The 13,821-nt window shown below is 55.1% G+C and overlaps 1 protein-coding gene across 2 annotated transcripts; it reads right to left on the reverse strand.

Moving 5' to 3' along the window:
• Positions 1-12: 12 nt before the first annotated feature.
• On the reverse strand, positions 13-13,546 carry FADS1 (fatty acid desaturase 1). Of its 2 annotated transcripts, none has more exons than XM_052662436.1 (12): positions 13,337-13,546; positions 11,325-11,435; positions 10,586-10,783; positions 9,846-9,947; positions 9,628-9,756; positions 6,269-6,329; positions 4,292-4,368; positions 3,297-3,394; positions 3,029-3,125; positions 2,741-2,820; positions 2,498-2,623; positions 13-2,267 (listed from the first exon to the last, which is right to left on the reverse strand). In XM_052662436.1, exons 1-12 carry the CDS (start codon positions 13,544-13,546, stop codon positions 2,216-2,218), a joined length of 1,341 nt encoding a protein of 446 aa, XP_052518396.1. In that variant the 3' UTR covers positions 13-2,215. The 2 variants fall into 2 exon arrangements, with proteins under 2 accessions (XP_052518396.1, XP_052518397.1); XM_052662437.1 differs by lacking the exon at positions 13,337-13,546 and adding an exon at positions 12,671-12,793.
• Positions 13,547-13,821: the final 275 nt, after the last annotated feature.

The raw sequence follows: 13,821 nt of genomic DNA on the forward strand, positions 1-13,821 counted from the left end.
TGTCTGGTCAAAATTAACTTTTATTTCTCCGTTTGACTTCATCGGCACGTGGTAACAAAATTGGTACACACCAAAAGGATGCTGACACAGGGTCTACTTAAAAGGCCTGTGGCAGAGTAGTAGGAAGACGAAAGTAACAAGACAGCCTAGAAGTTGGAGTTTTTAAAGTGAGTCCAAATGTTAGTGCTGCCACATCTATGACCAGAGAGGCAGCTTACCCTCTAGTCGTGTTCTCTCCTGTCATGGTGTGGGTCCTGTCATTGTGAGATCTCTCATGTTCTCTTGCAGTTCTGAGCTTTTTGTTACTCGTCTGTCCCTTTGTGGCCATGTGAGACCACAGGCCAGACTAAGGAGAGAAGGCCGCAGTGGTTGAGGTGCTCTGAGGACCTGGACTTGGCTCAGTAAGACCCACTAGCTTTGCTCAGATTGGGCAGCCTGGGCCCAAAGCCAGCTGGCCTGAAAGGCTGGGTTTAGCACCTGTTCCAGAGTGAAGGAGCCGGTGAAAGCACTCTCCAACTCTGCTCCCAGCTGTTCTGCCCCAGTGGAAAAGACCTAAAATCTGTAACCTGCTTTCCTGTGTGTGTCTGTATGTAAAAGTCTGTTTTAAGTAACTGCAAACCCTGTTAGGTGCCTCTAACCCCACCCCAACATGCCCTAGGCCCTTCATCGCCCTGATTATCACTCTCATCTCTTTGCCATTCTCTTCTTAAACTAAATGTGAATGCTCCCAGACCTCTGCTTTTTTCTTCTAGTTTAAGGTTCTCTCTTTCCAGTGTCCAGAATACTCAATATGCTTAGGGAAGATGCTGTTGACCAGGTGAATTGATCTCACCTGAACTGAAAGGCTATGGGGGTGGGGGTGCTGGTAACCCGGGGGGGCACAGTCCTGGCGTTCCCTCTCTAGAGATGGGTTAAACTGTTTTCAATTTTTAAAAAAGGGATTAAAAAATTGTATTTCAGTGTTAGACTGATACACTTTTAAGAGATTCTTCTAAATTCCTACCTGGTCTCCAGCAGAGAAAGACACCTGAACATAGTTGCCAGAGTAAGGATTCTAAAGGACAGGCATGATGGTCAGACTTCTGTTTTTTATCTTCCTATTTCTGATAAGAACTATGAAGTCACTATATTTACCCAATGCCCCTGCTCAAAAGTGATGCTGTAACATAATTTGTTATAGAAAATCTCTTACAGCCATTATGTTCTTTGTGACTGAACTCTTGTGTTTTCATCATGGCTAGTGATTCCAGTCTCTCCCCCAGCCGGGTCACTTGCGCTCACTTGACTGCTATTTTTACTAAATTTGGAATTGGAAGTAGGGGAGTACAGGGAAGCCACTGGGAGCCCGTTTGTTTCTGTGGAGAAGACTGAGTGCCACACATGCCCAGCTTGCTTATGGAGCAAGAAGTGGACTCCGCATCCTAGGAGTGTTCTGTCCCTTGGGTGATAGTTACGAGGCCAATCAAAAGCTGAAAGGATTTTTAATGGCCAGCGACTCCACTGGCAGCCTCATGCTCCCTTGGTACCCTAGACGAACACGAGACCAAATCCAGTAGTGTTAGCAGCCTTCAGGGCTGGACGCCTCCAACAGCACAGCCCTGGCCTCTGCTCCCCTCTGCCACCCTGCTTCTCAAAGTGGGAAAGCTGCTTCTTGAGGAGGCTGAAGCAGACAAGGGCCACACCCAGCCCTAGAGTGAGCTGAGCTCCCAGGCCCCGCACTGTGCCAGGCTGAGAATACTAAATCTTGCCCAGGCAGTTTAGCTGCTCTGTCTTCCTCCAGCCCGTGAACCTCTTGAGGTTTGCAAGCCAGGGTAGAGAAGGCACCAAGAAGTGGACCAGTGGGCTGAGTGCCTCCCCTTCCTCGGTGAAATTTCAGTGCTAAATCTCTTCCTGATTTCTGGGCTCAGTAGACCTTCCCTATTCTTACACCCTCCTGCCTCCCTCTTAGCTCACCAGCCACCTGCATCTGCCAAACGAAAAAAAGGAAAACTCACAGGCCTGTCCCAGAAGCTCCACCCCTACTTTCAGGGGGCTTCTGTTTCCCCCACCCCTTTGGGTCTTAGATCTATGCCTGGAAAATAAAGGGGAGGGGTTTGAGTGCAAACCTGTTGTCTTCTCAAACCCACCCCCTCTGAATATTAGGATTGTAGTGGCATTGCCCCCAAGCTTCCGTCTGCTTTGGTGCCATAACCCTTCTTGCAGAGGGAGGCGGCTGTTATTGGTGGAGATAGGCATCTAGCCAGAGCTGCCCGGACTCCTTCAGTGAGCTGTGGGGGCAAGATGAAGGCAGGTGGTGAGGGAAATGGGCCAGAGCAGAGCCCAAAGGCAGACCACCCACCAGAAGTGCAGCAGCGAGGCCCTTCCAGAGCTGATGCAAGGCCCCTTTGCTGGGTGACCCTCCATTCCAGAAGACCCGGGGAGCACTGTGGTGGCTCCCACCCTGCACTCTCATCACCGACCCCGCCACCTTGCCCTCTTCCCAAGCTCAGATACTCACTGGACAATGTCAGCGAAGGCTGAGAACAGGGGCTTGGACTGGTACTTTATGCCATGCTTGGCACACAGGGACTGCACCAGGGGAGCCACTTTGTGGTAATTGTGTCGAGGCATCGTGGGGAAAAGACTTCAGGGACAACAGGGGACAGTCAGTGGGTCCAGCTCCTCTGTCCCTGCACCACCCCCTCCTTCCCCCCGACGTGAGCCCTCCCCAAGCCCCTGCCTCCCCGGCCTCCCTACTCACTGGTGCTCAATCTGGAAGTTGAGGTGGCCACTGAACCAGTCATTGAAGGCTGACTTGTGGACGTTGCATGTTGCCTGGAGCTGGAGGGGAAGGTCAGAGGGGAGCATGGCTCTGGGCACCCGATGGAAGGGCCAGCCCAGCCTTCAGGCAGAGCTGGCCTGCTTCAGTCACTCCCTTCCCCACGTGGTGGCCGGAGAGAAGTGTCCAGCTAACGAGGCAAGGTTTGGGTCTGTGCCCACCCACCCTTTTAATTGTGATGCGCAGGTCTTTCAAGTGACTGTCCCTTACCTGGGTGGAGACCCAGTCCCTGTTGCGGTCATGGTCAATGTGCATGGGGATGTGGTTCATCTGTGTAACCCACACAAACCAATTGCTTTCCAGGAACCTGGTGGATAAGGCACCCAGACAAAATCAGTTCAAGCAGTGCCCAGAGCTGTCACTCCCCCTCAAATAACTGCTCCAGCCCAGCACCTTCCCCAGCCAACACTCCCAGGCTAGACTGGTTATTCCCAAACGTCTACTCTGCGCCAGCCCCTGCTCCCCCATCAAGTACTACCTGGCCATGAAGAAAAGCCCCAGGAAGCCTTTCAGTCCCAACAGCGGCACGTAAGTGAGGAAGATGCGGACGTAGAAGGTGATCATCCAGGCCAAGTCCTGCAGCGAGAGGCAAGAGAGCCCTGTGATGCCACAGAGCGCCTCTCTTGCAGCGCCCGTTTCTCTGCACGGAGTAGCCACCCTCCTGGGTCCTGAGACAAGTGGTCACGGCGGCCTCTCTCAGCTGCCCCCTCTAGTGCCATCTAGCACTGCTGCTCCTTTCTGAGCAGCGCCCCCAGCCCTCCTTGCTTATTTCCTTCCCAGGTGCCAGGTCTCCCTGTCTCCAGTTCCCCCTAACCCCTCTCTGGTCTTCCTCCGGCTGCCAAATGAATCTTCCAGGACCACAGCTCAGTCCGTGCCAGGACCCTGATCAAACTGTCAATCAATTTCCTGCATCAGTCTCCTCCCCTGACACCCAAGTCCAGCACCACTCGTCCAGTGACCATATTCGCCCATTAATTCCCAGCTTCTCTGCTCAGAGTCCATTCCCACTTCCCGACCTCTACCTGTCCGTGGCCAGCTAGAAAAGTGATGTCAAGAAGTCCTTTCTGATGCCTCCCATCCAGCCAGGTGCGGTCGGCTCCCTTTTGGAATCCCAGAACCTTCAGCCTATACTTTTTCTCTGGTCGTAATCACATCCTGCTTCATCAGACATTTCCTGAGAGTAGGGGCTGTCTCTCGTTCCTCTTCCCCCTACCCAGCCTGGCCCCTGCTTTATGCCGAGCACAGTGGCCTTAGGAGATACTCGCTGAATGAAATAGGGCATCAGAAGTCAGGTTGCCTGCTGAGCCCAAATCATCTCATCTAGAGATATGGGAGGTCTCTACTGGTTCTGCTACTTTGCTCTAAATTAAGCCTGGAGTAAACCCCAGTGGGATTTTCCCTGGGGAACCCCATTCCCAGCCCTCAGAGTACTGGCAACAAAGGATGTGGGATCTGGGGGCAATGGATACTTACCACCCACTTCTTCCTCTTGATGACAAAGTAGAAAATATACCACTGGAAGTAGACAGGCAGCAAGGCTGGGGGCCCAACTAGGGAGGAAATGGAGACATGGGAGGAAGTGTGAGCCGCAGAAGGGTTGCCAAGGGCCAGCTGGTATGGGACAGATGGCCTCCAGCACAGGGCTGCCCCTCTGCCATCTCCTGTCACCCCTCCAGCCACCCCCCTCAATCCATTAGGACCGACCAGGCACTGAAAGTGGGCATAAATGCCAGTCTGAAGAAAGGAGAATCTCCCATGGATGCTGAGAGGGTGAGGGGTAGGGCGTGGCATCCTCTTCAGTGGAAGAGGACAGCTGGGGAAACAAGCTTCACTTGGTGTGGAAGCTGCCCTGCACCTGTGCCTTTAAGAAGGAGCTGCTCACCCTCTCTGAGTTGAGCTGCTGTCTTCAGCCCTGCCTCTGCCTCTGCCTTTGCCTTCTCCTGGCCTTATGCCCATCCTTGCAGCCATCAGGCCCCTGCTCCTGGCTGGTCCACCACACGGGTGAAGGGACAGGAGCTGGAAAGTGTGTGTGTTGAGCGGGGGGACCCTGCTGATCCTCCACAGGCTGAAAGCTCACTTCCCTGTACTAGGGAAATGAGCTGGTGCCGCCCAACTTGAAGCAGCCTGGAGGTCAACTGTGAGAAGGGACGCAAGAGCGTCTCTCAGAACTGGGAGTTGAAGAAGTGGCCCATCCACTGTGCTAGTCGGTTTCCCTGTGTCCCTTCTCTGCAGAGCCTGACGTTACCTGTAACCCAGCATCACGACGCTCACCCCTGGCTCTTCTATCCTGATGTGCCATGGATTCTAGCCTTTCTTCCAATGTTTCTGTCCCACCCTTCTATCCCATCCCCATTTCTCCACAGGGATGGAATTCCAGGCAGTTAAGATAAACTCCTTTGAACTAAAATGGGATCAATGGAATCATTCCCACCTTGGGGGAATGGCTGACGTTTAAAATTCCTTAGGCATTATGGAAGGGCTTCCCTCGGAGCTCAGTTGGTAAAGAATATGCCTGCAAAGCAGGAGACCCAGGTTCGACTCCTGGGTTGGGAAGATCCCCTGGAGAAGGAAATGGCAACCCACTTGTGTTCTTGCCTGGGGAATCCCATGGACAGAGGAGCCTGGCAGGCTACTGTCCATGGGGTCGCAAGAGTCGGACACAACTTAGCGACTAAATCACCACCACAGGTGTTATGGAGCAGATCTTTAAAGCAGCACCAATCTTCAGAAAAAGCTTAACAGCTTCGCCGGTGGTCCAGGGACTAGGAATCCGCCTTGCAGTGTAGGGGTCTTGGGTTTGCCCCCTGGTCAGGGAACTAAGATCCCATGTGCCATGGAGTAACTAAGCCCACACTCCTCAACTGCTGAGGCTGGCGCTCTCCAGGGCTTGCATGCCACAACTAGAGTCTGCGATCCACAGCGAAGCTCCTTCATGCAGCAGCTAAGACCCAACACAGCCAAATAAATGAGCATTTTTAAAAAAAGAAGTAAAGAGCTTAAAACAACCATAGAAATGTTGTCTCTTCCGCTCCCTCTTGCAGTCCAATCCTCCCATTGCTAGTCTAGCTGCCTTTCATCCCCCAGGGAGTTGGACTGTGCCCCACCCACCTTGACCCTGATGTATGCTTGACAAATCAAAGTGAAGTTTCACAGGTTTAATCAGGCTTGCTCCCCACCACTCAGTTCCCTTGTGGAAGCCAGGGTGGGCCTGGAGGAACTAGTTTGATCCCAACACCAGTGACCTTTGACCAAACATTAGCCTATCTGTTGACTTTGTCCCTTAGAAGCTAAGACTGTTCCCTTGCAGGGAGTAACCTGTTCCATGAGGACAATTTCCTCCAGCCTTAACTTCAAACACTGTCATCCCAGGAGGCTTACTCTGTACTCACACCCCAGTTGGCAGCCCCTGCCAAGGCAGCAGCCCCCCTGGTGCTGGAGGAGGATACTCACTCAGGAAAAAGTATTTGTGCTGGTAGTTGTAGGGCATGTACTTTTTCTTCTGTTTCCCGAGCTGGGAAGGAAAAGCATGCACAAATCAGCACCCACAGGCCAGCCCCCCACCCCCCTCCCGTTGTGACTGGCTCTTCTCTGAGCAGGAGCAGAAGCCCACGGCAGGGGCCGTCAGGTGGCTGGCGCCATGGAAGGCTCCCATAGGCCCAGCCTGACCTCCAGCACCTGGCGCATGAAGCCCAAGCTGCTGGGCTTGCTAAGCTCGCCATACCACGGACGCAGCTCGGTGGCTCACACCCGTACAAGGCGTGAGCACAGCAGAGCCTGGGGGTCCTCAGGGCTCCTCATGTTCATCCAGAGACACCCTTGTCAGGTTTCCAGGGGCCCCCACCTCCCCTTCCTGTCTCCATTTGGTACTTTTTTGATACCAGGGTCTCCGCAGACAACCATCTTCACCCCTATACGGGCCAGCAGTCTCTCTATATCCAAGCCCCTGACCTTCTCCAAAATCATTTGGTTTCTTCAGATGTCAACATGAGCTTTATAAAATCCCTTGAAAGCTAAGCGATGTATGCCAAATATTTGTGGAAAGAATACCAAGAACAGCTTGGCAATCTGAAGGTCCTGGCAAGCCAGCAGGTGGTAAGGCGAGCTGCTGCCAGCTCAGCCAGGGTCCCCTAATGAGAGCATTCAAAACCATGACAGCGAAGCTCTGCACTCTCCTTCAATAGCTCCTTCTGCCCCACGTGCCTTCGTTGGTTCTAGTGACCAGACAACCACAGGGTACAGGAGGAACTCTACCCCAGAGCAGGATACCCCAGAGCTCATCCTTCCTCCATAAGTCCACTTGCTGTTTTGACAGAACATTTACTGAGACTGTGCCAGGCACTTTTGCTAAATGCAGCATTCTTCCTACGTTAACTGATTCATTCAACAAGTTAAGTGTCTAGGTGCGTGGCACTGTTCTAGGTGTGAGGATACAGAGACGAGCAACATAAAATTCCTACCCTCATGGAGCTTATAATCTTAGGAGAGGAAGCTGGTAATGACCTTACAGACAGAGTTGAAGATAATTACAGATTGAAAACAGTAAAATATGACCGAAAGGGAGGGAGGCAGTGTCTTGGGTAGGATAGTCAGATACGGCCTCCTTGGGGCCCTGACATCAGAATGGAGACCTGAATGACGAGAAGGAGCCAGCAGTGCTGACACTGGGAGGAAAAGCATTTAAAGCAGAGGGGACAAAGGTTTGGGGTGTTCAAGGGACAGAGGAAGGCCAGTGCGGCTGGGAATATAAAAGGGAGAACAGTCAATAAAGCCAGAAAACTAGGGATGACAAATCTCGCTGGCCCTGGGAAGGCTACAGGAAGGAGTTTGGGTTTTATTCCAAAAGTGATGGGAAGCCCTGGTTGGCCTTCAGCAGGTGGCAGGATCTGCTTTGCGCTTTAAAGTCTCACTCTGGCTCGTGGTGGGGAGAATGAACCACAGGGGGCAGGCAGAGTTGACAGGAGGCCAGCAAGGAGACTGGACCAGTATTCCAGATCTGAGATGCACCAGACCCAGGGATGGGAGGCGGAGGAGATGGAGACGTCTATGGACTGGGAATATGTTTTGAAGGCAGCATCCCATCCCAGGCAACATTAACTAAGAGGGAGAAGCTGGAAGAGAAGCATCTGCCATGTTTGGTGGAGTAGGTGGGTAGAACTCTGGCCTTGTTTTGGAACTGTTACGGAAGGGAGCTCTGTCTGCCGGCTGCCTCCTTGAATGGCAATCAAGACTGTAATGGCCATTACAATGCTGATAACTGCCCCCCTGTTTCAGCTCTTGAAGGCCAGTAAAGTTATCTTTAGCATGAAGAGTTCCCTACACTTACCTTGTTCTCCAGGGGAGCTGCGAGGCACTGGGACAGATGCTCCTGGGTCAGCCCAGGGGTCAGTGCTTAGTCTGGACCCTCTGAAGCTGAACCAAGAGCCAAGCAGTCTATAAGCCACGCATTTCCTAACAGACAGCCTATCCTCAGCCTTGTAACTAAACAAACCAAAACAAAAATCAAAAAAAAAACCCAAAACACCAGAGAGTTATTTTGGTCCCAGAGCATTCTCTATTTTTAGTGTCTACAGAAAGGAATTTCCTAAAAACCCGAGTACCAAGAAACAACAGAGGGGAAAAAAAGAAGCAACAGAGGCAGTGGTGTGAGAAGGTTCCCTTCCACTTAAGACTCTCATCCTTTCTTAAAAAAAATCTTTACAGTGACAACAGAAGGGCTACCAGGAGCCTCATGCTCTGCCCAGTAAACAGCCCACACTGCTCTCTAAGGAGCCACCCGAGCCAGGGGAGGCCAGGGCTGGTACGTCATTTGCACAGTGTTGGGCATATAGCAACCAAGTAAGTCTCTTTTCAGGAAGTGGGAAAATTAGAACCTTGTGGTCAGAGGAAGCACAAGCCCCAAGCTAGGGGTTCCTGGGCTAGGACGGCCAGTGCTGCCAGAACTTTCCCACAGAGTTCTTCTCATGGTCAGAGAGGAAGGAGGGCCAGGCAGTCTTGAATTCAGGCCTGGAACTGAAATGTCTTTAACACCCGTTTCATTCTGGGTGTGCTGAAATGTCACAGCATGTCATGGAGTCGGGGAGGGGGACCTGGCAAAACTGACTACTGCCCAGAGCCTTGGGACAAAGGGTTTTAAATCAACTTTTCAAAGAACTCCACTGGCCACTCACAGCCTTCTGTTGCTTAGCACTCACTACAGGCTCCCAAGGTCTCCCAGCCACTCTCAGGAATTCATCCCGTAGCGGCTGCAGTGTAATTGTTGCTCACAGCCTCAGATGGCAGCTCATACCCAGAGCTGACCACCCTGAAAGTCAGACTAGAATCAGGTGGGCGGGAAGAATTACTCAGTGGATGAATATTTGAGGCGATGGGCGTCAGAGGCGTGATCCAGTCTAGCTGTTGTGGGGGAGACGATGACACTGAAGGACGCGACTGGGACGATTACAAGGTGCAGGGGGCTGACGGCCTGGGGTGGGGGTGTCTAAAAAGCACCTGCAAGGAGGACCATCCATCGCCTTCCTTCAAGGCTGAGCAGTGTTTGCACAGCAATCTGGTCATCCTTTGGGTCCTTGGCAGCACGTGGTACCTTTCTGCAACAGCTATTTGCTGACTTGAACTCACTGCAAAGGACTTAGGCTGTCCTGGGCAGCCTGTTTATTCCCTATGGCCTCCCACGACTTCCAAATAGTTGCCCGGCCAGCCCGGCCCGCCATGTCTTACCCACACAGACTAGCACGGTGAGCACTTCCCCGCAAGCCCACTGTGCTGGCTGGTTTCTGTGCTCCAAGACCATCACTGATACCTCTGCTCACCTCCACAGACAGGACCTTCCCCAAGGCAAAGAAGAAGGGGTGCATGTTGATGTCAGGGTCTTTGCGGAAGCAGTTGGGCTTGGCATGGTGCTGGAAGTGCATGTGGTTCCACCAGCTGGCAGGGGCCCCCTACAGAAAAGTGGGGTGTGAGTATGAAAGCCTTGTGTCCCCTCTCCCCTGGGCTTGAGTTTCAGAGAGTTCCTCCCCATCCCACTGACCTTCAGGTGACCGATCACAAAATGATGTACCAGGTGGTTCCACTTAGAGGTCCCGAAGACGGACAGGTGTCCAAAGTCATGCTGCAGCCAGCCAGCCTGGGCCTGAGTGAGAAGGGTTAGTGCTGAGAGCGGCCCTGCGTCCATCTGAACTGACTCGGCCTCTCCCCCTTCCCTCATCCAGCTGGCCTGTGCTAGTACGTCCAGAAAGGAGTCAGGAAGTCTGGGTCCTGCCTCTGCCACTGACTCACGTGAGACCTGGGGCCAGTCACTATCCCTTCTCTGCTCTTCGGAGTCTCCAGCTCTGGGCCTCTGTGACTTCTGATGGACTACATACTGGGAACTACAGACTGGGACAGAGTGACAGACTCAGGCAAGTAGGAGGCTTCATGAACAAGTGGGTTCTGATAGCCAGGTGTTGGGGCGGTGTTGTGGTGGGGGGCGGGGGAAGCCAAGCTTTACCGAGAAACCAGAACCTTGGTTCTTGGCACTCGTGGACCATAACAGAATCTGAACATGAAGTTTCTGAGGAGACATGCCGCAAGAAGGGAACCCTGGGAGGAGCAGCTAGAGGCAGCGGGAGACACGGAAGGTGCGTGTGTGGTGAAGATGAGCAGAGAGAAGCCACAGACCACGGGACAGGCGTTCTCTTTCTGTACCCACTCTCCCGCTGTGTCCTCAGTGGCCTCCTAAGGGGTACAAAGAACTTACCCTACAGATGCTGGATGAGGCAGGGCTCTCACCTGAACTATACTGAGCAGCACGGAACACAGGAGGAAGGGCACCCAAGACGTCCCAAAGAGCCAGAGAGTGAGCCAGGCGGCGACGTCCAGCAGCAGGATGTGCAGCAGGTACAGCAGGAAGAAGACAGGGTTGGCTTTCAGGAGCCCCATCTGCTCCACCGTGGCCCGCAGCTCCCGGAACTCATGAGTCAGCTCTTTCTGTAGGAGAGTGGAGATGGAAAGGCTGTTATTCTCCCCAGTGCAACCCAGCACTGGAGCCAAGATCCCTCTTAAGCTCAAGGCACTCCCACTGCGATAACCGAGGAAGCCCAGAGTCCTAGGTAAAGGTACCACAATGCCAAGGATAACAGGAGGTGCTGTGGGATCAGGTCTAAGACCATGTGGCCTCTGGAGTGAAACAGAATCATTCTACCCCTGCTCTGCCACTTACTGACAGTGTGATCCCTGGTCATGTTGCTTAACCTCTCTGAGCCTCAGTTTTCTCATCTGGAACTGTGGATTATATGATGTTATACTTGGCACAGAGTTAAGTGCTCAGTGGATTGGTCTCGGGTTGAGGATGGTGATGGTAGTGGTGGTAGCCTTGTGAGAACCACAGCTTCCAAAGGCCCTGAAACCCAACAACTATGTGGGAGAAGCAAGGATCTCAAGATCTGCAAGAACTACTGACTGTGGTCACCTGTGAGCATATGGAGGCCTGCCTTCTACCCCCTGCCCCTCCATCACCACAGGGTCTCACATTCTTAGTGGGCTCAAAGCTGGGCTGCTCCGGAGACAGCTCTCCAATCAGGAGGGAGTTCATATACTTCCTCACAAGGCCCTTGTTGATGTGGAACGCCACAAACGGATCCTGCAAGGATGGGGGGAAGACAGAACAGTGAGGAAGTCGGCCCTGCCCCCTGGGCTTGTGGAGGGCTCACACCAAAGGCCATCCTCCTGATCCTGCAAGGACACTGCACCCAAGTTCAAACGGAGACCACCGCCCTCCAGGCAGCCTCCTGTTGAAACTGCCCAGACTAGTCCCTAGTGTCCACCACTCAAGGTCACCCACCGCATCTGTGTTCTAGTAAGGGTACCACACCAAGGAACAGGAAGCACGAGCAAGGGGATCACAGAAAGCCGCGCCTGGGCTGGCCTTTCCTCTGGATGGCTCATGAAACGTGAGGAGGGAGACTCCTTGTGTCCACTAGGGGCTTGTGCATTTCTCTCCCTTTGCTCCACAGCCGTTCCGGTCGGCCTTCCATATTTCTCCTCCCACTCTGAACACCCCATGCCCTGGCACACCAATTTTGGTTCTCCAAGGTGGGGTCCTCAGTGACTGAACTGATGAGATTAACGTCCTGAAGGTCAGACAGCCCCCAGGCCCTAAGGCAAAGCCACTAGCGAGGAGGGAGCCGGGGCGGAGCCGGCGGCCAGTGGCACCACACGTCCGGACCAATCGCGCTCCCCGCTGCGGCCGGCCCCGGCCCCCAAATCACACTACAAGAAGCCCCAGCGTTCGGGCCTGCTCCGTCTACGCATGCGCCAGTCCACATCTTCGCCTTCGGCCACTGCTTGCGCGCCCCCGTGGTCTCTCCGGAGACGAGCCCAGCCTCCCAGGCTTGCCGCGTCCGAGGGAGGGGCTGGTCCTCACACGGTTAGGCTCCACCGCGACATCACAAGCACCCTAGTGGCCCGAGAGGCGCTCTGAGATAGCAGGGAGAAAGCTTGAGAACAGTAGCAGGGGTCGCGGCGCCAGGCGAAGGATATAGGGTGAGAGGACTCAGCGAAGCAAAAGCTCCAACCTCTGGGTCCCAAGGAGTAGCCCCCGCCCCGCCCCCCCCCGCCCCCCCCCAGCTCTAGAACTCTGAAGGGAGGTGCTAGCATATTGTCTGGAGAGGGAAGCGGCAGAATCGAGGCTGGACAGCGCGCTGGCCCGAGGGAGGGATGCCACCAGCACCGGGCTTAGAGCCCAGGAGTGCAAGCAGCCGTCCGCTGTGGCGAATAGCTGGAGACCCTGCTGGACTGAGGCTGAGTGACCTCCCCACGGGATTCCAGGACTGCTCTCGGGTCCTAGCTAAGTGTATGCTGGTGCAGGCTCCCCACCTTCCGCACAATGGCCCCATTCCTCCCTGGGTACGAGCAGGTGCTAGGCGTCTCTGGCCAGTGTTGTCCCATCCCCTCTCTCGTCTTCACCCTGTGCAGGGGTTCCCAAGACAGCGGACGCCAGGTGGCTTTCCCCCAACTCAGTTCTCCGTCCTGCCTCCACTCGCCAGCCTAGCCAGGCACGCTCGGTCCAGACGCCGCTGCGCTTCCCTGCCAGCCACCCAGACAGATCAAGAATCCCTCTCCCCGCCACTGACCCCTCCTCCCTCGGTCTCGACAGGTCCGCCGTCGGGGAGCCCCGCGCCCCGGAGCTTCTTCTCCCTCCTAGCCCTGCTCCCCGGCCTGCCCACGCTTCGAGACAGCAGATTCCGGGCCGCAAACAGAGCCCACAGAGCGGTGGCGCGGCCCTTTGTCTGTGCGTGCACATTGCCAGCCTCCGTCCCTACTCCCCAGACTCCCCTTTTTCACCGCCTCTCCTGCCCTTGCATCCCGATTTGGCAGCACACCCAGTCACCCAGCAACAGGTACGCTCCTGCGCCTCCCGGCTTTTCCCAGAACTAGAGAGTGTTCAGCCACGACTGCCAAACTTCCTGTCTCGCACGCTGAGCCTCCAGCTCTAGCCGTCCGGTCCCGCCTCCTCCGGTGCCCGCGTCTGGCAGTGCTCACCGTGGCATCCTGCCCCGCGTAGTGGCTGATGACCCGGGAGCCCCCGGGATGCCGACGGACGAATTCACTGATGTTGTACACCTTTCGGTCAATCACGAGCCACCGCTCTTTTTCACGTCCAGAGCGCTGGGCCACTTCGTCCCAGGTGAAATAGCGCGGGGTCGGCCCCTGGGCCGGGGTCGGCCCCTGGGCCGGGGTCTCGGGGGCCATCGGGGCCGGGCACGCGCGCCGGCTGGGTGGCTGCGGTCAGGCGCGCGCACAGGACCCGCGGGGTAGCGCGCGCCGGCCTCGCAAGCTCCGGTAGCGGGCTCGCTGGTGCGCGTCCCGACCCCCGCGGCTCGCGCACCGGTTTTTCAGCCACTAAGGGGTGTTGGCGCCGAGCCCTGCTGCGCGCGCTCCTATTGGTCGAGCCGCGTGGCGCGGGGAGCAAGTCCCCGCCTCCCCGCCGGCCCCTCTCGGGCGTGCGCTTTGGGAGGGTCGTGGCG

Source organism: Budorcas taxicolor, chromosome 25, assembly GCF_023091745.1.
Source record: "Budorcas taxicolor isolate Tak-1 chromosome 25, Takin1.1, whole genome shotgun sequence".
Lineage (NCBI taxonomy): Eukaryota > Metazoa > Chordata > Mammalia > Artiodactyla > Bovidae > Budorcas > Budorcas taxicolor.

What these genes read in the sequence shown, in the direction of transcription:
- FADS1 (XM_052662436.1), bottom strand. Translation starts at nt 13,546, where the DNA reads ATGGCCCCCGAGACCCCGGCCCAGGGGCCGACCCCGGCCCAGGGGCCG. An exon ending in ACGCGGGGCAGGATGCCACG is followed by an intron (nt 11,436 to 13,336) that starts GTGAGCACTGCC and finishes CCATCCTTGCAG; the next exon opens with GATCCGTTTGTGGCGTTCCA. An exon ending in TCAAGAGGAAGAAGTGGGTG is followed by an intron (nt 3,395 to 4,291) that starts GTAAGTATCCAT and finishes CTCTCGCTGCAG; the next exon opens with GACTTGGCCTGGATGATCAC.